Here is a 23,347-nt window from a genome sequence, read left to right as displayed (position 1 = left end):
TGACTGGCAGCTAGCGCAGCCTGCAGTGTCCTCAGAGCCCGGGGGGGGGGGGTGGGGGGTGGGCGGGGGCATGCAGCATCAGGAGCGGAGTGAAAGTCCGTGGGAATCAGACAGTGGGCCGAAGGGAGGGCATGGGGACTCTCCAGGGAAGGAGGCGTGCGGGGAGATTTGGAGGAAGACAGATCGGCCTGCTGCGTGGGGGTGAGGACGCCGGGTGCTGAGTCTCCGACCCCCACTGGGGCTCCGGCCGTCGGCCCGTGGGGGACCCGGGGGTGCCGCGGAGGCAGGCGGGAGCCGCCACAGCCTTGCAGAGTTCTTCAGCGCTGGCCCCGGGGAGGGCGACTCGGGCGCCTGCTGCAGCCTCCGGAGCCACCGGGGCTCCTGCTGACAAGCAGGTTCAACGTGCGTCAGGTCACGGGGTCGTGGGTGCCCGTATGTGCTCACGAGTGGGGTTCTGAGTTAGACTCTGCGAGCACGTGATTTGGTCCCGCTAGTTGAGGGGGCAGTGTGCCGTCTTGTTGACTGCCGTGGGTCGGGAGGGGGAGGGGGCAGAACGCAGGGACACGAGGAAGAGGCCCAGGAGTCCCAAGGGGCCCCCACGTGAGGAGAGCCTCCCCGCTTACAGACAGAAGCCAGAGCGCAGACCGCAGGATCCAGGAGTGGCGTGGGGGGAGAGGCAGAGGAGACGGTGGGTGTCGAGTGAGGGAAAGAGGCTGGCAGGGCCCGTGGCCTGCGCCTCAGCCACACAAAAGCTGGTCTCTCCCGGCAACGCTGGGCAGGCAGCCTGCCCTACACCGGTGTCGACCGCGTCTTTGCACTAATGTCCCTGCTAACCACGGCACCCGATTCCCAGCAGCAGCAGACATGTGACAAGGCGAGTCAGGCCCTCTCTGGGAGGGGTGGCGTGAAGTCGAAGGGAGACCCCCGCCAGGTGTGATGCTGTGGGACCCCGTCCCCCTGGGAGCACGTGGTTGGCGGTACCTGCCGCCCGGAGGACCAGGGCCCTGGTGGCTCCGCCCTCCAGCTGTTCTGTGTCCCTGCCCTGGTCCCTCCCTGGTGAGATTCCTGCCATCGCTCCGATGATGACAGTTCCTCTTCAGGGGAACTGTGGCTGGTCCTCACATGTGAAGGAGCCTCCCACCCCCGGGCATCGTGACTTCGCCTTTGCCCGTCCACGGTGTGCACTTTCTCAGCGGGAAGCACCTCTAGCTTCTTCACGACTAGCGTGGATGATGGCGAAGGCTTCCAAACCGCTCTAAAGATAGTGCCCTCCGATAAGGAGAAACTTCCTTATTAGGACTGCACTTGTGAGCCACCGAGAGTGTGTGTGTGTGTGTGTGTGTGTGTGTGTGTGTGTGTGGGAGCTCCCCTCTGAAGGAGCGGGGAGGCACCCACTGTCACACTGTCAGCCGGGCTGTGGACCCAGGGAGCGGCTTTGCTGGTTGTCACGTCATCTCAGGAGTGGACCGGAGTGGACGTTTTCTGACGTGGCCGCGGACAGAGCATCCCGGCTGTGTGACGGCCGTGGGCTTCCTTACCTTAGGGACTTTCCGATGCTTCTCGTAGAAACAGACTTCGTTCACTTCCACTGTGGGGCTTTTGCTGTCTTCCTCCAGGGTTGAATCGGAAGGACGCAGCACGGCTTGGAGATTTCTGGTCTGATGCCGGGTGGGTGGCGAGAACAGCTGCCCGGGAGTCAGGAGGCCTGGGCGCCGGCCCTGGGGCTGCCGGTCAGCCTCTCATTTGTAGGGACCATGGGTTGGCCTGGGACGGTGGCCGGGGGCCTGGCCCAGGGCTGACATCTCATTCCGGGGAAGCTGGGACCACACTGTGCTTAATAGCCCTTCTCCAAGTTACCCGCGTTGCCAAGAACAAAAGCTGCTATATGTTTTTCCTGTTAGTATGGCTTTGCACATCAGCGTGCACCGTGCAGAGGCCAAGGCTGCCGGAGCGAGGTCAGTTAAGCTCCGTCATTGGCAGAGCTCAGCCGCAGGGCCGCCCTGAAACTGCTAACCAGCACCGCTCCTGGCTGAGTCACACCGTGGAAGGGCCCTTGATTGGAAACAGCCTCCGACGGTAGCAGGGACAACAGCAGGGAGAGAGGGCATATCCGGGCAGAAACGCCCGGAGCGGAAAGTTGGCACAGTGTCGACCGATGAATCGACAGTACTTGCCCGGAGACACACTGAGCATGCCCGGGTGCGGGGCTGGAGCCAGAGTTCGGGGCCGGGGTGGGGGGGTGGGAAATGGGAAAGCACTCGCGCGGCCAGATTCAGAAAACCAGAACCTCGTTCCTTTCCACATCGGTCCTTGTTGGTAACAAGCGCTGTCCTTTCCAGGTTGCCCGCCTCTTGGTCTGGAAACCCTGAAAATCACAGACTTCCAGCTCCACGCGTCCACAGTGAAGCGCTACGGCCTGGGGGCGCACCGGGGGCGACTCAACATCCAGGTACCGGCCCCGGGGAAGGGCTCTGACGAGCGTGGCTAGCCGCTCTGGGCGCAGACGCTCGGTGGCTGGCTGAGCTGGGGTCAGGCACCGCCCGGGGCATCTAACGTGTGTTAGCCCGAACCCCTACCCCCACCACCACAGGAAAGGCTTAGCCACAAAACCCCCCTCTCCCAGAGACAGAGGGCCAGGAGAGGCGTCTCTTCTGAGGACACCTTCGTAAAAAGGGTCCTGCTCACGCCTGGACCCCAGGCAGTCCGCTTGCCTGGGACGTGTCTGGCGAGGGCAGGAGGAGACCGCTGAGCCCCGCAGCCATGGTAAGCAGCGGCCTTTGTCCCCTCTCTCCTGTTTGCCGCTGCTTCTTCATGCCCCCTGCCGCCCCCACCTCTTCCTGGCTGTTCTGTGGCTCCCCCAGGTCAAACCCTCGGTGGCTCTCCTGGCACTGGGTGTCCGGCCTGCCTCCCTGAGACCCAGGGGCCACCGCAGCCCTGGCCCTTGTGACTGTCAAGGTCCTGCTCCCAGAAGGTGAGCTCCTTGCACACCCCACGCACCGTGCACTTTGGGGCTCTGGGCCTCGTCTCAAGCGGGCGCCCTGCCTGCAGCCCCCCTCCCCTCCACCGGGCACGAGGGGCGGAAATCTGTTTCATCCATGGCATTCGTGACCTCCTGCTGCTGTGAGAACTTATAAACGCAGCCGCTTACACACACACACACACACACACACACACACACACACACGTGTGCATTCTCTTACCATCCTGGAGGACGGAAGTCCCCCCGGGCTAAAACCCAGGAGGGGGCAGAGCTGTGCTCCCTCTGGCGGCTCTAGCAGAGAGTCCGTGCCCTCGCCCCTTCCAGCTCCTTGAGGCACCTGCATTCCCCCCTTCTTCGAAGCCGGCGATGGCAGGTGGGGTCCCTCTTCCCCCAACGTTCCCCCTCTTCCCCTGATAAGGACCTGTGACGGCGTGGCCCACCTGGGCAGCCCAGCGTCACCTCCTCGTCTCAAGCAGCCTTGACTGCATGTGCAGCCTCCGTCCCCGCTGCGTGTGAGCTGGCATGTGCACATGTTCTAGGACTCGCACGTGGACTTTTCTGTCAGGGAGGGGCCTGGATCCTGCCAACCCCCCTACAATGCCCTTTGCCGCCGGCTCCAGCCTCTGCTGACTCGTCCTCGCTCAGCTGAGCGTTTGACCTCACACTGTCCCGGGGGGTCCTCTAACAGCCTGGCTCTCTCGTAGTTTCCCCACCTGCTTATGACTGGCCGTGGTTTCCAAACTCTTTTTGCCAAAGCTCCATCTCATCAAGCCTTCTGGGAGGGTGTGGTCCTTTTACCCCTGAGACGTGGGGGCCCAGAGGACTCACCACCTCCCAGCGGCAGAGCCGACACCTGTGGTCACTGTAAACTGGCACTCTGGGGAGCCGCTGTGCTGGGACCGGACACGAGTGGACGAGGCCCCTTCCCTGGGGACTCGTGGGGGCAGGGCATCTGAGCAGCGCGCCAGCTCCAGGCTTCTGCCCCGCCCTCCGCCCTTGTCCCTGGACCGTGTCGGAGGGACTCTCCACCCGCTCAACCGTCACCGCTTTGCAGTTCAGGAGAATGCAGGCCAGGCGTTTCCACCACTAACTTCAGTGAAAGCCAAAGTGGGTTTATACATATCCCTTCTTTTTTATTATTTTTTATTTTTTAAATTTTATTTATTTATTTTTAGAGAGGGAAGGGAGGAGAGAGAGAGAGAGAAGCATCAGTGTGCGGTTACTGGGGATTGTGGCCTGCAACTCAAACATGTGCCCTGACTGGGAATCGAACCTGCGATGCTTTGGTTCGCAGCCCACGCTCAATCCATACGCCAGCCAGGGCATATTCCTTCTTTTTTTTTTTAAAAAAAATAATAGCTGTGAAGAAGGTTTGGACGTGTACAAGTGGACTCTGCTTTGAGAACGCACTCTCGAAGTCTGGGGGGCGGGGGCAATGATTAAAAATCCAAGTGCCCCCGGCACCTTGAATTGGCTCCGCCCTCCGAGTCAGTGAAGTCGGACCCACCCAGGGGAGACCCACCCAGGGGAGACCCCCCCCGGGCGCGGGGGCGTTGTGCACTACTTGGGAGCTGTCGCTGATGCCTTGACTACTTTCTCTACATGTGAAGTGGCCCTTTATCAAAGAGGAGGTGTTCCCATTCGCCCCCACTTCCAGTCTGCAGCGGGAAGGCCCTGTGAGTCCTCAGTCTGGGGGTGGGGGCGGGGGTGAGGGGTTGCGTGCTTCCGGCTGGGAATCCCGCCGGCGGAGTGTGGCAGGGCAGGCAGACGTCACAGCCAGGCATGCAGAGTTCAGCCCTCGACCTTGACACTTGCAGACCTGGGACCTCGGGGACGGTGGTCTCAGAGCCCCAGCTGCCTCATAGGTAAAGTGGGAGTCCCAAGCATTCCCAGGATTCACTGAAGGGTGAAAGTCGGTGACTTAGGATTCTAAAACGTTTACTGGATCATCTCACGACTTTGCTTCAAGCATCTGGTAGCTTCCAGATGCCCTTGGGGTCAGCTCCTCACTGGGCCCCGTGTGACCAGCCCCCTTTATTTCCTTGCGGTGCTGTGCTCCTGAGTGACGGTTGGCGTGTTTCCCCGGGCGTTATCTGCCTCTCCCGGGAGAGGCAGGGTGGGAACTCCAGCCGCCGGAAGCCTGGAGTGGCTGCTCCTGACGACTTCTCGAACCCCGGCACCACCTCCCCTCCCCATCCACAGACAGAAGCTCCGGGCACGGATTAAAGCACGCCCACCCCTCTTTCCTGACAATTACCTCGCACGGATTTACTCATCCGTCACCCTCGTCAAATGAGGATCTTGCGGAGAGTGTGACTCTTGTTCCCCTGAGTGCCCCACACCGCGCACGGTGTCCGCCCCTCTGTCCGGGCTCACTACACGTTTCTGGGCAGTTGGCTGCCGAGCTGAGGGGCGCCGTGGCTGCTGGGAGGGTGTCTCCTCGAAGGCGGTGGCGCGGGCTGCTCTGCTATTGCCTGTGTTTTACTTGAATGCATTCGTTCACAGGTGATTGGCAGATACGGAATGATGTCATTGTGACATGGAAGTGGTGGTTTGTGCGTCATTTTTGCCAGGACATTCGTGTTTTGGGGGCCCAGGCGCCAGTGTCTGGCCCCGGAGGGCACCAGGGCGGCTGAGTGCAGACCTCAGGAGCGCTCCATCCTGTGCTCGCTCTCCGCACCCCGTGGGCTCCGGGGCGGGGGCGGGCGGGGAGGACAGGTTTTAGGAGGCTTGTTGATCAGGGGTTTGTTTTTTTTGCCCATTTTGCTCTTGACCCCCAAATCAGCCGCTGCCATTCTTCCTTATCCCCCCTTTGTTGTACTGCCTTTGCCATGGATTTTTTAAATGTCCAATTCTAGTATTACAGCTATATTACACTTTTTTAAAAATCAGTTTTGCATGTTTCCTTAACTGCTAGTAGTTTTTTAGGACTGACTTCTTTTTTAAGTCTTCTGATTACAGAACTACATGGATTGTGAAGCCTACTTTTCCCATGAACTTGTTTTCATCGCGCGAGATTTTGCAGACAACAAGTTTTTGCTGACTTGTATTTGCCGCGTTAGAGCAGAAACACCTGTCTCTTTGTCTCAGTCTGTTCGGGCTGCTGTAACAGGATGCCATGGACCCAGTGACCTTTGAACAACACAGATCCCGAGATCAGAATTACACTTTTGACCTGTAGTCCTTGGCGAAACACAGGAAACAGAACTGATGTGGACGTTGCCATTCGAGGTGCAGAGTGTGTGAGTGGCTGTGGAATAAACTAAAATAGAGTCCCCGCCCCTTGCTGCAGAACAGCTGTACGTAGCCTTCCTGGGATATTCCAGACAATTATTTTAATCATATATTGCAGCTCATCACAGCTCTGAAGGCCGGGAAGTCCAAGGTCAAGGCACCAGCAGAACTGGTGCGTGGTGAGGTTCTGTCTCCCAGTTCCCACCCAGTGTCTTCTCCCCACGGTGGTGGGCGTCTTTCATCAGGGCACTAACTCCACTCCTGAGGGCTCCGCCCTCATGATCTAATGACCCCCAAAGGCCCCCCCTCCTAATGCCGTCACCTTGGGCATTAGGTTCCAACACATAAAATCCGAGGGGACATAAACATTCAGCCTGTAGCATTCTCCTGTCCTCATCTTAAGCATGGGGCTTTGAAAGAGTAAAAGCACCTCATAACCCAATTATAACTTCTCCTTCCTGCAAGTGGCATTTTATTCATACCCGTTTAATATAAGCTTAGAGAAGAAACCCACGGTGTGTTCCATCGGTGCTGTGGGACAAGACAGACCTTCCGAGAACGCAGGCAAGAGTCCCGGTGCAGCAGGAGGCTGGCTGCGGGGTCTGCCCAGGACGGTGGATTAGTCCTGCTGCGTGCCCAGGACCCCTGCATTCTCACACCCGTGAGGCGGTGACCTCACACAGAATTCTCTGAGGACCCCAAGCCATCGTCCGTGGCTCATTCGCTGAGCAAGGGGGTGGGTAGGTCAGAGACAGCGCCCCTTCCCGGGTGATGTATTCCCCCTGCCATTGCGTGGAGGCCTCCTTGGCGGGAAAGCCTTCAGCAAACTGCACTCAGACGTGCCACTTCCGAGAACTGGTTTCAAGTTTATTCTTCAGGCTCTCCGATGTGGGGAGCGTGAGCCCGACATGGGACCGAGGAACCGAAGCACCGAGACCGTGGCTAGAACTTCAGGTTCTGCCTGCAAACAGGAATCTAGGAGAGCGGATGCTCAGACCCGAGTTTTGGATGAGCTGACGTTTGGAGGTTGTAAGAAAACCCATGGGGTTCTGCATCGACTCCTCCGTGTCTTGCGGTGCTTGATCCGGGTCCCGTGACACTGCGGCCCTGTCTTGTCCCCCCCGGGCTAGAATGACTTGGAGTCTGACGCTTAGAGACGTTCCCCTCTGGCGCCGCATTCATGAGCAGAGGTCTGGTTCCGACGCCCGCAGATCGCAGCCACTCCTCGGCCCCGCTGGAACGAGCCCCGGCTCCCTTGTCCGCCGTCCCCTTAGAGGAATCCGACGGAGCGCCTGGGTGCTGCCATGAGGAGCCACGTCCCATCTTCTGATCGTCCTTTTACCTGAGATGAGGCACAAAGCCTTGAAGACGGTCAGTGCCCATGGCTTCAGAGGTACCCCGCAGGAAGACGGGAAGTCGGTTATAGAATGCTGAACCGAGCTTTCTCCTGGTGTCAAAGTGCATGTGCATGGGGACATCCTACGTGTCCGTCTGCCTGTCCCCGCTGGCCCTGAGGCCCCTGGAGCCCCACCTTGCCCAACCATGGAGACCACGTGTATCCCGGCGGGAAGTACGTGGGCAGCATCTCGGGCGTCACGCACGCCCCTCCCCCTCCCACCTCTCTCTGTGCAGCCGTTTGCACCGGGCGTCCTGACCCCGAGGCTGCCTGTTCCTTTGGGCCGTGCTGATTCTCTGGGTGGTCAGCCTCCAGCCGGCCTCTGGCTGCACAGAGCCTTTGCCATAACTCAGCAGGTCCCAGTCAGGGGGCTCTCTGTGGGCGAGGCGCTGCGGAGGCAAAATTAATCACAGTGGGGTCGTTTCCAAACCGAGGAATGTCCTGCTTGTTCTGATAAAGAGATTTTGTTCTGCATCTGGCCTCAAGAAACTGTCTGGGAGACGGCGTTCGCGTGCCAAAATGCTGGAATGTTGGATGTTTGGGTTTTTATGGGAATAACAGGACTGAATATTTTAAATTATGACTCTCTTGGAAAATTCAGCATGAGCATTACCGTAATGACGGTAATGCGCTGTTCTTCTCGGGAGGTTTGCCTGGGTACACGTGAGCCGTTAGAAGATCTCGGGAGAATGGGGAGGGGAGGGGGGAAAAGGGGGGCCCAAGGCAGCAAGACCCCGGCCTGCGGGTCACGGGTTATTAAGGACTCGGCGCTCTCTGGTTCAGGAGTGGATTCTGTTCCGCTTTGCTATCTGAGTTTTTCTTACCTATGTTAGTGCATGTCATTCAATGAATATTTCATTTCGTCTCCAGCATACTGGGAGAGAAATTCTGTTCCAGAGATAAGGAAATTGAAGTCTCAGAGGCTCAATGACCTGCCCTAACCCCACAGCTAGTCAGCGCAGAGCTGAGATTCAAATTCAAGTTCTGGCCACAGGCCGGGCCATGGCTCCTTCCTCTGCGCCGGTGCCCAGGAGGAGAAGGTGGGTGTGTCTGCCAGCTGGCAGTCTCTCCTGGTGTCCCATCCTGTGACTCATCTCCTGACCCCTGGCCTGACCGGCTCCTGGTACCTTTGGGACTGCCTCCTGGCTGGGCCCAGAGAAGTCTGAGGGGTGTAGCCGCCCAACCCCTGGGGCCTTGTGTCCACGCAGTTAGCACAACCGAACTTGACTTCTGAAGGCGTGCCGCGTGGGCTGGGCCCTCCCGGCCGTGTGCCTAACCAGCCGCCTGCAGGCCAGGCGGACTGTCTCCGGGCAGCTGCGGCGGGGAGTCGGGGCGCAGGCCGTCCGGTGCTGGGCTTTCCACGGACGCAACAGACTGCACAAGTGATGGATCCAGAGCAGGGGCGGGACAAGGGAGGGGAAAGGGGAGAGGCAGAGGGGAAGGAAAGATCAGAGCAAACTCTTTCTTTCATTTATTCATTGCACCAACACAAAAGCAAAACTACCTCCTGAGGGCCTTTATGTGCCAGGCACCCGAATGAGTCCTAGGGAAGGATGATGAGTAAATACAGAAATAGTCCCTGCTCCATTAGCAAATATTTATGGAGGACCTACTATGTGCTGGGCCTTGTCTAGGTGCTGGGCCACCTCAGCAACCAAAACAGACAACGGTCCTCATCACATGAGAGCTTATATTCTAGTGGGGGAGCCATATGACTGTCAGAAATGGAGTCAAATAGAACTTTCATAGCAACTGGAAGGTGAGAGGCGCTACGGAGAGAAACAGAACAAACCTGCAGCAGCAGCAGCGTGGGTCAGCCGGGCCGGCCCTGGGGAGGGGCAGGTCATCGCTCAATGCGATCAGGGTGGGCTTCCTGGAGGAGACGGGCTAAGTTGGCTTGAGGGTCCACAGGGAGTCGAGTAGCTGTGGGAGGAGCATGCTGGGCCGTGGGAAAGGCTGTGGTCACAGCAGGTCTGCGTCACAGGGGCAGCAGAGAGCTGGCGTGACCGCAGCAGACAAGGACCCAGAGGTCACGCCAGGAGGGCTTTGAGCCAGTTGGGGGAGCCCTGGAAGGTTTGGGGCACAGAAAGGACATGCTCTGACTTGCGTGTGCAAAAGGCCAACCTCGTCACTGTGTTGTGTTGACGGAGGGGAACAAGCGTAGGAGCAGGCGGGCCTCTCAGGAGACGGCCTCAGGGTCTCAGGCAAGAGGTGGTGCTGGCCCCGGCCGCTCAGGAGGGAGGGGTGGCGGTGGTCAGAGGGGCTGGATTTCGCATATTGGAAAGTAGCATTTCCGGATGAGGTTGTAGATGAGGTTGGATGAGGAGTGTAAGAGATCAGAAGAGTCAAGGATGCCTCCAGCAATCTAATCAGGAAATAGAATTATAAAACAAACAAACCCTCGGAAAACACGTTGCCAGGGCATGCACTACTGCAGCCTTAGTTCACATCAGGGTGAGGGGCCCATGCCTGTCAGCTGCCCGAGGCTTCCAGAACCAGGCACCACAAATGGGGCGGCTTGTTTCTTCGGGAATGTAAGTCTTGATTTCTAAATAATATTGATGTGCTTATTTATACATTTCTGACTTTATCGTTTGAATTCTTATCATGGGAGATGAGCACGGCAGGTCATTTTACTACCTGTTTGCTCCTTTTTAATGCTTCCAATAAAATTGTACCTCCAATTTTGGGCAAATCTATGTTCAAATCTGTGTAAATATTGCTCACTTGTGAGCTGAGAAACATGGTAAGTTTTGACCCAAGGAATAATTCACTGGATATCATTTCTTAACAACTTTTTTTTAAAGATTTTATTTATTTATTTTTAGAGAGAGGGGAAGGGAGGGAGAAAGAGGAGAGAAACATCAGTGTGTGGTTGCCTCTTGAGCACCCCCTACTGGGAACCTGGCCTGCACCCCAGGCATGTGCCCTGACTGGGAATCGAACCTGCAATGCTTTGGTTCGCAGCCCGTGCTCAATGTTCTCTTTGTTATAGATATGCAATTCCCACATTTATCTTAAGGAAAGTTTAGTTTGTTAGAGGCATTGTTTTTTTTTTTTGAGGTAAAGTGATTATATATATATATATAATCTAATTGCCTTGAGGAAAACCATATTCATTCTTGATATATTTGGTATCACATTACAAATAATCATTCTATGTAGTGTTTTCCAGACTAGCTTATACTTTAGGGAATTAAACCTTTTGTCTTAGCAACTGCTGATCGAAGGTTCCCCAAAGTGTACGAAGCATGCCTCTGCGTTATTGAACAGAACGGGAGGGACACCCCCTCCCTCGGCTTCTCGGAGATGTACAGATGTCATTTGTTGCCGCGTGGTGTCATCTGGTGACATCTCTGCGGCTGGTGCCTTCTCTCTCACCAGATTCTCCCAGGAACTTGCTGTAGACACTTAAAATTGATTTTGCGGAGGTGGCTGTCATTTCCCAGAGGTGGCCGTCATCGCCCTGTGAGTCAGTTTCAGGAAGGGCCCTTCAACTCCTGACGATGCACCGCATTTAATGGGCTGTCTAGCGAGCTCAGGAAGAGCTGAGATTGGCAGCAGAAGCAAAATAGGCTGGCGAAACCAGGCACCTCACCTTGAATTCCAGATCACAGGCAGCGGGCTGGTTGAATGCCAGGAGCACAGCTCCTCCGAGCCACCAGGGGCCTCGAGGGGTAAAGCTCCCGCGCTGGGTGGCATCTCTGTTCTCGTCTGCTTGGCCCATGACCAGGCAATGCCAGCCTTGATTTGCCGAAATAGTCCGAGTTTCAGACACACGGCTCACTGACGGGTATTGAGCACTTCTTTCTTCCTGAGCTCACGCCACATGCGGGGCCCTGCCATAAGCACAGTCAACCCCCAAGGGAGAAGTTAGCGTCGTCCCCACCTTAACAGGTGGGGATACTGAGGCACGGCACGTAAGCAAAGCGCCTGCGTTTATGCGGCGTGTCGGTGGCACAGCGGGACTCACGCCCACACAGGGGGACTTCAGAGCACAAGCTCTTAACCAGCACTCTGGGCAGGGGTCAGCTTTAAGGTGCCAGGACCAAGCCGTAAACGGCTCGTGGGGGCCACCGCCCACCTGCCCCATCTACGCTGTAGAGGGCGGGACGGCCCACGTTTCCACCTTTCTCTCCCGCCCTGTTGCCAGGCCACCACTTGGCACACGCAGAGTGGACTGAGCGGCTCCGAGCGCCAGCCTCTCGGGCTGTTTACAGGAAAGAGGGACAACAACAAGGACGACGTTGGCGTTCTGGTCCCTCGAAAGAAGATGAGCCGTGACCGTGTCGGTCGCCAGTGCATGACAGGTGTCTTGTTGGCAGGATAACCCCCTCCAGTGAAGAAAGGGAGCGGCCATGTCCCACGCCCTTCAGGCGGGGGCAGTGCTCTCGGGGACCGGCAGCGTTGGGGAACAAGAGGTCTCGCCTAACAGAGCTCCTGTCACTTTAACGACGTGCACTGAAGCACCGTTAGGAACCACCAGTAATGCACACTTGCAAAAACTAGCCGTTCTTTGATGGTTCTAGACGGCAGAGCCTTGCAGCTCCTCCAGGTCCTCGTTATGGACACCCCGTGGGCCATCAGACCCCGAGGGGCTGGTTCGTTGGGTTTCCGGAGCGTGCCAACTCTCAGTTTTTGTACTGACCGTCGTCTGAGATGTAGTGATTTTAGAAGACGGTGACCTGCCAGCATTCTGACATGCACCCCATCAGGGCTCTTTCGAGGTTGTTCCAGGAGGGGGCTGGAGATGCGCGCACTGCGGTTTGGTCCTCATACAAGGTGTGCGTCCGCTGGGGCCGGGATGCGGAGAGTTCGCCAGCGGAGCCCTCGGTCATGCTGCTTCTCCTCTGTAGCCGGACTCTGTCCCTCCATGGCTGCCCGTTCCAAGTCAGGCTTCCCCGGACTCGGCTGAACAGAGTGCCCAGAGGCGGGGAAGATGGGTGGGCCTATCGTTTTTGTCTTTCCAATATCGTTCAGACTTTTTTCCACCTGATTATGCGCTTGTGAAATAGCGATGGGAGCTGGGATTCACGCGGAAAGGGTCTTCGTAAACCGGGAAGTTTCCTTTGGTTAGAATGTTCTTTTTCTTTATTTCTATCCCTCCCTCCCTCCCTCCTTCCCTCCCTCCCTCCCTCCCTTCCTCCCTCCCTTCCTTCCATCCTTCCTTCCTTCCTATTCTCTCTTCAAGTGGTGCTAATACAAGGAAAATTCCAGAGCAGAAATTTCACCTACCTTGTAAATTCAGATCAAAAGAATCTTTGGTAGCAATAGTAGTTGATAGCCAGCACATCGGGTGACTAAAGTACTAACACCTAAGTACTCACTGGATATGCCTAGCCTTCGCCACCTGGCTCACACCTGACCTCTGCCCTGGGGCTTTCTTTCCCGGTCCGCCCCAGGCCCTGCACCAGCAGGGCAGCGCCGCCCTTGAACGCCCTTGTAACAGTTGGCCCCCGCTCCTGGAATAACGCACGCCCCATCGTGTTCCGACGCATGCCTTTCCTCCCGCCTGGAGGCTGAGCTTCCGGGCCGGACGAGTCACCTCGTGTCCCAGCACTCGGCGTGGGCAGGCTGGTACAGAGGGGACAGTTTGTGTCTGTTGGGTGAATGAGTAATAGCAGAACTCATTAAATTCCATCCCTCATACTGAGCGAGAGGAGGGCATGTCATCTTGAAATACTTCTAACTTTTAATAATAAACAGCTCTCTTTACTGCCTTAGAAGGAGGAGTTCAGGGCACCGCGTTTCTTTCCGACCCCCTTTCTCATTCTGTTCCCCTGCCCCCTTAGAAAACATGTACCTCGGTTCTCACGGGTTCCGGGTCTTTCTGAAGAGCACCTCTGCTTCTCTCCAGGCAGGCATCAACGAGAACGACTTCTACGACGGGGCGTGGTGCGCGGGGAGGAACGACCTGCACCAGTGGATCGAAGTGGATGCCCGGCGGCTGACCCGGTTCACCGGGGTCATCACTCAGGGGAGGAACTCGCTCTGGCTGTGAGTGTGGCCGGACCCGGGCTCTGCGGACTCCGTGCCGTCGGCAGACTCGTGTTCTGGGGTCTGGGCAGAGACCGGGCAGCTGCAGAGAGGGGGCTGGTGGCAGGCCATAGGAGGGAAGGAAGTTGGAATGCGGACAGGACGCTGGTCGTGCTGTAGACTCGAGACCCCCGGGAAGGTGCATCTCTCAGAGCGACACCCTGCCCCTCACAGGAACAGGGGAAGGACCCGCCTGGCAGGTTAGGCTGAGACAGAGGGGCAGGTGCATCACTGGTGCCCTGAGCGGTGGCCTGAACACGGCTGGAGGTAGGAGCTTTGAGCAGCAGGTGATGGGTCTCAGCCACTGTCCTGGGGGAGAAGGTCTGAGTCTTCCTGACTCCGGGAAAAAGGGTGGGAGGCCTGGGCAGGCTCCCAGCTGAAGGGCGGCTAGAGAGGTCGTAGGGATGGGCCAGCGTGAGGCCCGAGAACGAGACGACAGCCCATTTTGCAGAGTCCGGCTCATGGCCGGGGCGGGGTCCCTGACAGGTGACCCTGGGCTGCAGCCCCTTCGCGCTCTGCATGGCCTGGTGCCATCGCACAGGGGGCCGAGCTCGGATCTGGGAAGGAGGGGAAAGCAGGCACACGTCCCAGCACGCGTGAGCCTTGAGGACGTTCTTCCGAGTGCAGAAAGCCGGTCACAGGGGAGGATGGACACCGGGTGGTTCCACTCACCCGGGGCTCCTGGAGGGGGCAGATTCATGGGGACCGGAAGTAGAGTGGCGGCTGCCAGGGGCTGGAGAGGGAGCGGGGCCCTGGTGTCTCGTGGGTACAGAGCTTTGCTTTGGGGTAATGAAGAGTGCCAGAGTTGGGGGGGGGAGGGGTGGTTGCACAGCAGTGTGAGTGTACTTAACGCCACTGAACTGTGCGTTTAAAAACGGTTAAAACCATACATTTCATGTAGAGTTTACGACAATAAATGAAAAAGTAGAAGTGCAAATAGCCCCCCCCAAAATAAAACCCCTCTTCCCCTCCCCCCGGGGCTGGAGACGGACGCCGCGTTTGCAGTCCAGGTGCGTGTGCTATTCTGTTGTCTGGAGCGTGGTGCACGCCCGTAGCCGCCCCCTGCTGCTCCTCAGACTTCATAATGACTATTTCTAATAACCCGTCATTTGCTCAGCCGGGCCTCCAGCCCCATCTCAATTTTCTGCCATTACAGATCATTTTGCAAGAAGGCATTTTCATACTTATTTTTTCCCTTTCTTTGAATTATTTCCTTTACCAAATTTCCAGAGCTGGGGTAATTTGGGCATTGCGACAACACTTGCTTATCCAGTTGTGCGCCGCGTTGTACGCGCCTCACACTCACGGTGTGTATTTACGTGTGCCGTGTTCTGTCTGCGGTGTGTGTTTCTCTCTCATCAGGGGCTCATTACCATGACAATTGCTCTCCCCGTCTAGATTCAGAAAGGCAAGAGTTTTGGGGGGGAAAAAAGTCGAATTACTCAAGGAAAACGGAAACTTGGCAAGAAAGACTGATTTGCGATTCTTCGTGGGAACGAGAGTAGGGACTCTGCCTCAGCGCTGGGGTATTAACCTGTCTGACCGCGATCATTAGCGGCCCACTGGTCAGGTTATTATTGGACTCTAAAGAAGGCGGCGTAAGGATAACGCTCACTTTCCATTTTAGCTAGAAACTCAAGAGGGGGTGGGCGAACCAGAAATTGCGGGAGAACAATATCTTTCTTTGATGCAGCTGGGGACAGGAACACCTAAGAGGGAAGAGGAGGGTAGAATTGCTTTTAAGGGGCAGTTTGTTTTTTTCTAACGTCTGGGTGTATTTCAAGCCCAACTATTGTCCAAGGACGGCGGAAAGAAAGCCGATGCGTTTCGGTGTGTGCTCCTGCCTGGAATGGAACCGTCTGAGCTCAGGGCTGAATCAGAAACAAGACTGGGACACGTTCGGGTGTCTGAGTCCCTGTTCCCGGAGGCACACGGATAATGCTGCAGGCATCAGGATCGGCTCCACTGGGACCGGAAAACGTGTCAACGGGAGAGACCGTCAAATTCTAGTAGTGAAGACAGTCGTCGTCCCTCCCTCCCTCTGCCGACGGCATCTGTGCTCACGCCGCTCCCGGGGCAGGCCTTTGTGGTGCCATTCCCAGGGTTGCTCTGTGTTGGTTTCTGTGTTCCTCCCCTAGTCTGAGCACCTTGACCATGGAGCCTTGATCGCATGTCCTCGAAACCCTGCGGATACCAGGCATCTGTTAGATGCTCGATCGCTGGTTGGTTAATGAATGCAGATTGTTCAGAAGGAACAAAATGACGAAGGCCCATTCATACACGATGGTAAGGAGTTAACCAATCCACGAGTGCAAAGGACCGAGAGTGCGCTTAAAACAAAACCGAGGCGAGAGGAGGGCCTGGGCAGAGAAGCCTGAGGAGAGGCAGAGGTTTCCCGAGATGGGTGACGTGCGAACTGTGGCTGTGGGACCCCGTCGTGACTCTTGGCTCTTGCTGGTGACGACATGTCCCCTCTCTGAACCTCAGCGTGCTCTTCTCCAGAGATCGATGACTGTTCTCTGTCGCATAAAGAGGAGGCGAAAGGTGAATGACATTGTCCTACCGTTTTAAAAGTGCCCTGCACATACCAAACGCTCAATAAACGGTAGCTTCTTCCCTCTGCGCTATTCAGAACAGTGGTTTTCAGCCTTTCTCTTGAGCCACAGAGCCTTCCTGTAGGTAGACTCTGTCTTGGACACACTGAGAGAAGACAGGCAAGTGAGGTCGCTCTGTGTGAATCTCAGGGTGGGGAGCGTCGCCTGCCCTGCGGCCCCCCCGCTCCTCCTCGCAGAGCCTCCCCGGAGGACGCACGCCAAGTATCTCTGTGCGACAAGCACCTGAAGACCCTCAAGGGTGCCTCTGTGCAAGGCCAATCCTGCCGACACCGCCAAACGCTGGCTGCTGTTTCCTGAATCCTACGGCGCAGCGGGCAGACACGGAATTCAGGCCGGGACAAGCCATGGCCGACACGGAGCCAGAGTCTGATCTTTCCAGTTCAACGTGCGGAATATGCCCCCGTCTTGCCCCCGTCTCCGAGAGGGGCGCGCGGGTGGGTGACGTTTTAGAAATGGAAGGCAAAGGGGTTGCCAGCCCCTTGGAGTTGTCCATGTGGATGTTGTGCTTTATAACTGGCTTCCGTCTGGTGGGGGGAACACAGAAGCACTTTGGAATTAAGTACAGACACCCCTCGGTTTATTGCGCTTCCCTTTACTGCTCCCCACAGATGTTGCATCTTTTACGAACGGAAGGCAAGACCCTCCACCAGCAAAAAGATTACAACTCTCTTTATTGAGACACTCACCTTATCGAGGTGGGCTGGGAGCTGACCCACCATGTGAATTTAAGAGTACTACTAATACTTTTCACTCACAGAACGTTTTTTTAATTTAAATTTTTTATTTATTTTATTTATTTTTAGAGAGGGAAGGGAGGGAGAAAGAGAGAGAGACATCAATGTGTGGTTGCTGGGGGCCGTGGCCTGCAACCCAGGCATGTGCCCTGGCTGGGAATCGAACCTGCGATGCTTTGGTTCGCAGCCCACGCTCAATCCACTGAGCTATGCCAGCCAGGGCTTCACTCACAGAACTTGTATAGCTGTTATTGTTAAGTGAGCAACCGAAACCTTATTTGTTCCCGATGTTCTCTTTATGTTTTCATGGATGGGATCAGCTACCGTTGAACCCTCCGTAGAAGCCCGAGGGATACGAGGGTGAGCAGGAAGCGGCCACCTGCGGGGAGCGTTCAGGCCGGGGTGGGGGGGGAGTCCGGTGTGCTAACAGGCCCGCTAGAGTCAGCAAAGTGCACGCTGGTGGGGGATGGGACCGGAGCGCCGTCCCCAGACGCCGGGCACAGAGGGAACGCGGGTCATGAGGTTAACCATGGTCCGAGACTAGTTCCTAACCAAGTGGATGAAAAACCCTACAGTTCTAGTTTGGGGATTTTCAAATAATTCATGCTATTTGAAAGTAACAAAATATAACTGTTTTCATGATCTTGAGAAACTTATACTTTCACTGATATAAATGATCTTTCCCTACTGATGTCAGTTTGGGGAAACATTAGTATACTAATAAAAGCCAATCTTTCATTTCCCTGATCTCTAAAAGTGTGTTAGATGCATGAATGTTGCAACGATAAGCAAGGTGACGACGGAGAAGCTGATTATGCTGCGTGAGGTGAGTAGACATCCTAGACTTGGGCGGAATACAGGCCATTTAACAATAACCAAATGCTTTCCATTTTTATCATTTAATAAGAAAAACGACTGTCATCATCTCTTGAGATGATGGTGCTTAAAGGGAGGTGGCAGCGTGACTGATGCGTCTGCGAGGTGAGGGCCGCAGAAGGTCCGACTCCTTGGCCGAGTGTGTAGGAGGCAGTTGGCTCATCGGAGGGAGATGGATGCGGTTCTGCTGGTAGCCGGGGGCTGGCCGGGGCTGAGCCCCAGCCAGAGGGAGGCGGCTGTCCTTTGCCGGGGAAATCTCCCAGGCGTGGGCTTCCCCTTGGAGAACTCCAACGGTGAGGGAAGGCAGGGAGGGGGCGGACGAGGTCAGAACCCAGAAGGCCAAAGAAAGGTCTGTGTCCCCGTTTCTCTCGGGAAGACAGCTGTGTGTTCACAGGAGGGGACGGGGCCAGTGGGGCAGGTCCCTGAAGGGCTGACATGGTTGAGGGGTTCTCGGTTGAAGGGGGAGGGTGTCCTGACCCCCTGAGACACTAACGGTGGGGACTAATGCTGGGGGGATTCGGAGCCTTCCCCCTGGGGGGATTATATTCTTGGTGAAGTCGCAGCTGGGTCCTCTGCAGACAGTGAGCATGGCAGGTTTAGGGAAGCAAAGAAAAGGGCAGGGGCTCTCTGTCCAGGGGCAGGGAGGGCTCAGCTGGAGTCTGATACATTGGACTGCAATGGCCCTGTTTGGCACTGTTGGCGCCTGGTCCACTAGGGGGCAGTAGAGCTGCGGGCAGGGCAGCTGGAGGAGGTCCAGGGAGCAGGACATGGTGGGATGCAGGTGGGATCCAGGGCTGGTCAGAAGAAGCCAGGGCCAGAGGGCTGATTCTCTGGGAGCGAAGGCCAGGTTCAAGGAGCCCCTGGGGGAGAGGAGGCGTCAGAAGTGATGGAGGTGTGGTGGGAAGGACATGGCCATCGGAGGACCCCGTGGGGCAGTAGCGGTGACACCTGGGGTCTCGAGGTGGTGGTGGGGGGTGGAGAGGAGCAGGTGTCTGGGAGGTGTGAGGCTGCAGGGCTGGCCGTTGAGCGCTGTCCCTGTGGGAAGCATCTCCAGGACACGCTGGACCTGGCTCCGGAGGAGAGGAGGGAGCAGCCGAAGAGACGGTGGCTTGTGAGTGAGAAGGGGGACACAGGTGGGAAGGGGGACTCAGGCCAGTAACGAAGCAGCAGGAGGACGCTGGCCCAGAGACTGGGAATGGGGAGAGGGAGCCTTCCTAGCGCCTTCTCGGCCGGGGATCCGCCCCGTGGCCGGGCCTCTGAGCCCACACAATGAGAAGTGTCCACCTGCTTCCTCTCTCTCTCCAGCCCCCCCTGGTTTTGCGCTCCCAGAGGGTGGATCCTGGCCTTTCTCACTCCTCCGGTGGGTCTGGGCCCCAACACAGCAGGGCCTGGCGGGGGCGGAGGAGGGGGCGCGGAGCTGGTGCCAGGAGCCCTGGAGGGTGCTGGGCAGCCCCCCGGAAGCAGTGCTCCTGGGAGGCAGCTGGCGCTTCAGAAAGCATCTACTTGTCTTTTTGGGAGAGCGTGTGTGTGTGTTGCCCACTGAGGCATGCTGTGTCTCCTCTGTTATTGACAGAATGGAATGTTGGCCTCCGTGGGTGCTGGAGAGACAGAAGTTTCCAAACCCTCTTCTGACCTCTTTGCAAACTGTCAGTTTTGAACTGTGAGTTTCAGCATGAAAGGAAGAGCTTTCAAATGAGGACACCCCCGGGTTCGAGTAGAAAGGCAGCGTGCAATCCCTTCTTCATTTCATGTTACTTTCCAGTAAGGCAGAGAGCGTCACTGGAAATTAAATAAAGCCCTCACTTACACCACATGGCTCACCCCGGCTTTCTGGGTGCCGAGGACTCGGGAGCGGGTTCTCGGACGGTAACATCTCTGAGGGGAGACAACTCTAGAATTCCTTCCTGACAATTCTGTTGTCCTTGTCGCCTGCTTCTGACTCCCCAGGACACTTAGCTGGACACACCTGCGTTTTTGCACCTGCTTCCTGGCGGAGGGCCCCGTTGTATGGGTGAGGAAACTGAGGTTTGGGGAGTCTCAGGACCCTGGCTCGTCTCTCTCTGACTCTTGTGAGTGAACATGCCTATCCTTCTGCTCCTTCCGTCCCTCCGCTGTCACGGCTGCTTTTCTCCTGTGCTGCAAGGCCCTGAGCCCCGCAAATGGACTCATGTGCTCCCCACCCGAGGGCTTTCTGAGGCTGGGGCCGGGGAACATTGCAGGGCTGTCCCCAGGGCCAGCTTACCCGTCAGACACAGCAGGCACGGTACCCGGGGCCTCGAGATGCTTAGGGGCCCACGAAGGTGTTCGACTTCTTTTACAGCCTGGAGGAAACAAATGAACCTTTAGGGCCGAAGACAACATTTAAACACACAATGCTAATATAGTCATCTTTATATCAACACGGTCATAAAATATGATTTTTAAATATTTTTTATGGAAAAAGGGGTGTATTGTTGGCAGAATAGTGGCTCCCAAAGTTGCCAGTGTCCTGGTCCCAAGAACCCATGAACATGTTATGTCGCATGGTAAGGAGCACTCAGAGTCGCAGACGCAATCGAAGTTGCTGATCCGCTGATCCGAAAATGAAGAGATGACCCCGGATCTCCGGGTGGGCTCCGTATCGTCCCGGGGGGGCCTTCAAAGTGGAAGGGGGAGGCGGAGAGAGAGCAGAGAGTTGGCCGCGTGAGTGCATGTCCCCTGCCGCCGGCTGTGAGGATGTAGGCTGGGGCCCTGGCCTCTGGAGGTGGGAAAATGCAAGGGGACAGATCGCTGTCTGGACTTCTGGAAGACACATAGCCTCGCTGGCACCCTGATGCCAGGCCTCTTGACCTCCAGACCTGTGAGGTCATAGGCGTGTGCTGTCTAAACCACTAAGTTTGCAGTCATTGGACAGCAGCCATAGAACACTGAAGTCCCCATTATGGCAAGTTGCCTGGGGCCCACCCAAGTCCTCCCAGGGCCTAGCGACCTCGCCCCTTTGCTCTCTGATGCTGGTTAGACCTCCACGTCCACCGCATTCTGACCGAACAGAAGCGGGACCAGTCCTCTCTCCCGTGGTTAGGGTCCCTGTGAGCCATTTCTTTCTTTTCTTCCTTTTTTCCTGATCTCAGGGTTGGAGGACTTCAAATACTTCCTTTTTCCTTTTCGCTCTTTGCTGTGGAGCGTCTCAACTAGGAGCCGCCTCACCCTGCCCAAATTTATTGGACTTGGCCCCCAAAGTGGCATTTCCTCCCTCTTTCCCTAGTAGGCATTTTTAATGGAGACAGTGGAAAATGGATACATGGCTAAGTTTCCAACACTCCCTCCTATGGTCTGCATTCTCCGAAAGCCATGGTAACCAGTCCATGTGAAAAATGCAATAAATCCACAGGCTGGTTTTCCAGAGTCCGGCCTTTGGCCATGCTGAGAACGTGGCGGAGACACATTTAACTCCGAGGCTGTGGTTCCGGCAGGGGTTGGGGCGCGAGAATGGGAGTGGGGGTGCACTTATGTTCCTGAGTGTTGCGTGCACCTGTGCTCGTTCTAGACCAAACACAAAACTTACTGTTCCTATTGCTTCTAGAAGCTACTAAAGGCAAGACTAGACCTCTGGGGAGCAAGGCTGTCGCTCAGAGATCGGAATTGGCCACAGCCAGGATTTGAGCGGGTTAAGCTTAGTCGAGGAGGCGACAGCAAGGGGTAGGGGCTGCCTGTCCCTCACAGTTCCAACAAAAAATTATCCTGAAAACTAGGAGAGATTTGGGACCGCCCCCCCCTTCTCTGAGTGCGAAGGGGTGTAACAGTGCTTTTGCTACGTATGTGAGCAAGGAGGCAACCTCCAGGGCTCCTCCCAGCAGAGGCTGCGGGTTTTATTGGTCCCTTTGGTTGACCGGCTTTGCTCATTGGCCGCGTCAGATGGTGCTTTCTGAGGCTGATGGTGGCTGTCTGGGGCGATCTGGGGAGGCGCTCCCCTGGGAGGTGGAGGGAGGGAAGAATCTGACGGGCAAGACGGATGGCTGTGAAACTCCAGTGTGGGGGACACCCCCACCCCACTGGGCACCCCAGGGTCTTACCCTGTGTCCACCAGCATTAGTTCTTTGACTGTGATTTGACCTACTCATGTTTTTTTCCCCCAATTATTCCCTTTCTTGTCACTTTTTGCTGTATAAAAATTTTGAATTTTTACATGGTTAACAATTAGTCTGGTAAGGTTTATGCCATACTTAGAAAGACCTTGCCCCTTCTTAAGATAAAAGTGATTTTCCCCATATTTTCTCCTAGTACTTTTATGAGTTCAGTTTTTTTTTTCATTGAAATCTTTGAAGCATATGGAATGCATTTTGGCAAACAGTGTATGGAATAGGTCTCTCTTTTTACCCTCAAATGGCCACCAGGGTGTCCCAGCCTTATTTATTATATGATCCATATTTTACCCAATGGCTAGGGTAAATCCTCACACCTGATGTGACAATATTTGGGGTGGAGCCTTGGGAGGTGATAAGGTCAAGAGGGTGGAGCCCCCACAATGGGTTAGCGCCTTACAGAGAGGCCCCACAGAGTTCCATAGTCCTTCTCTAGCCTGTGGGTTCTTTATATTTATCTATCGATTGAGTTTAAGAGAGAGAGAGAGGGAAACATCAATTTGTTGTTCCCCTTATTGATGCATTCATTAGTTGATTTTTGTATGTGCCCTGACTGGGGCTCGAACTGACAGCCTGGGTGTATCAGGACAAAGCTCCAAGCAACTGAGCTACTTGGCCAGGGCCTGGTTCTTCATATTACGAGGTCCATTCTGAATTGTGTTCAAAGCACAGTTTAGGTCCAGAAAATAAATGTTTTCCCCTCCTTTTTCCTCTACCCAGAAGCTTCTGGTCTTGGAATCTCTGGTTGGTGTCCAACCGTCTCAGCAAAAATGTCCAAATCATGTTTTGGAGTTTTGATTCGGGAGAAAAGGAGGTTTTCGAATGGGAGAAGACATGACTCCTCTGGGTGCACTGGTCTGGTCCCTCTGACGAAACGGCAGGCCGCTGAGTTGCGGGGTCCTCGATGTGTAGGAAGGTGTCTCGTTCCGTCAGAAAACAGTCGTGGTGGAAATAACCGCCCCGCGTTGCGGTTGTGAGCAGTGCGTGCACTGTGCATGCTGGCTTTGTCCCGGACCACACCGCTGGAAGTCAGGGTCTGGCCATTCCCTCTCCGCTGCCAGTGCCGGAGGTGGCAGAGCTCCGACGTGGCAGAGTGGCAGAGTGGCAGAGCTCCGACATAGCAGAGCGTGTCCTCGCCGCCTCCAGGATGCCGTCCAGCTCCGGGAACTGTCTGCGGCGGCCCTGTCCGCTCCTTCTCCGAGCTGCAGTGGGGCTGGGGAAGCCACACGTCCTGTGGTGCGGATGTGCTCCCTTGATAGCATCTCCCGTGCCTGGTAGGAAGCCCCCCCCTTCTCTCTCTCTTTTTGGGGAGACTTCATGCAACACTGCCTTCAGCCCAGACTGACGGAGCAGCT

At 56.1% G+C, this 23,347-nt stretch overlaps 1 protein-coding gene across 2 annotated transcripts in view; it reads left to right on the top strand.

Annotated features, from left to right (window-relative positions):
* Window positions 1-23,347, top strand: part of CPXM2 (carboxypeptidase X, M14 family member 2) — an 82,796-nt gene that overhangs the window by 21,042 nt on the left and 38,407 nt on the right. For both annotated transcript variants that reach the window (XM_045854657.1, XM_045854656.1), the window contains 2 exons: window positions 2,340-2,449; window positions 13,468-13,607. In XM_045854657.1, the coding sequence (XP_045710613.1) occupies window positions 2,340-2,449; window positions 13,468-13,607 (250 nt within the window). The remainder of the gene's footprint in view (window positions 1-2,339; window positions 2,450-13,467; window positions 13,608-23,347) is intronic.

Source organism: Phyllostomus hastatus, unplaced genomic scaffold (genome assembly GCF_019186645.2).
Source record: "Phyllostomus hastatus isolate PE091 unplaced genomic scaffold, TTU_PhHast_1.1 phas_scaffold_1066, whole genome shotgun sequence".
Taxonomy (NCBI): Eukaryota; Metazoa; Chordata; class Mammalia; order Chiroptera; family Phyllostomidae; genus Phyllostomus; species Phyllostomus hastatus.
This window is presented reverse-complemented; position numbering and strand designations above follow the sequence as displayed.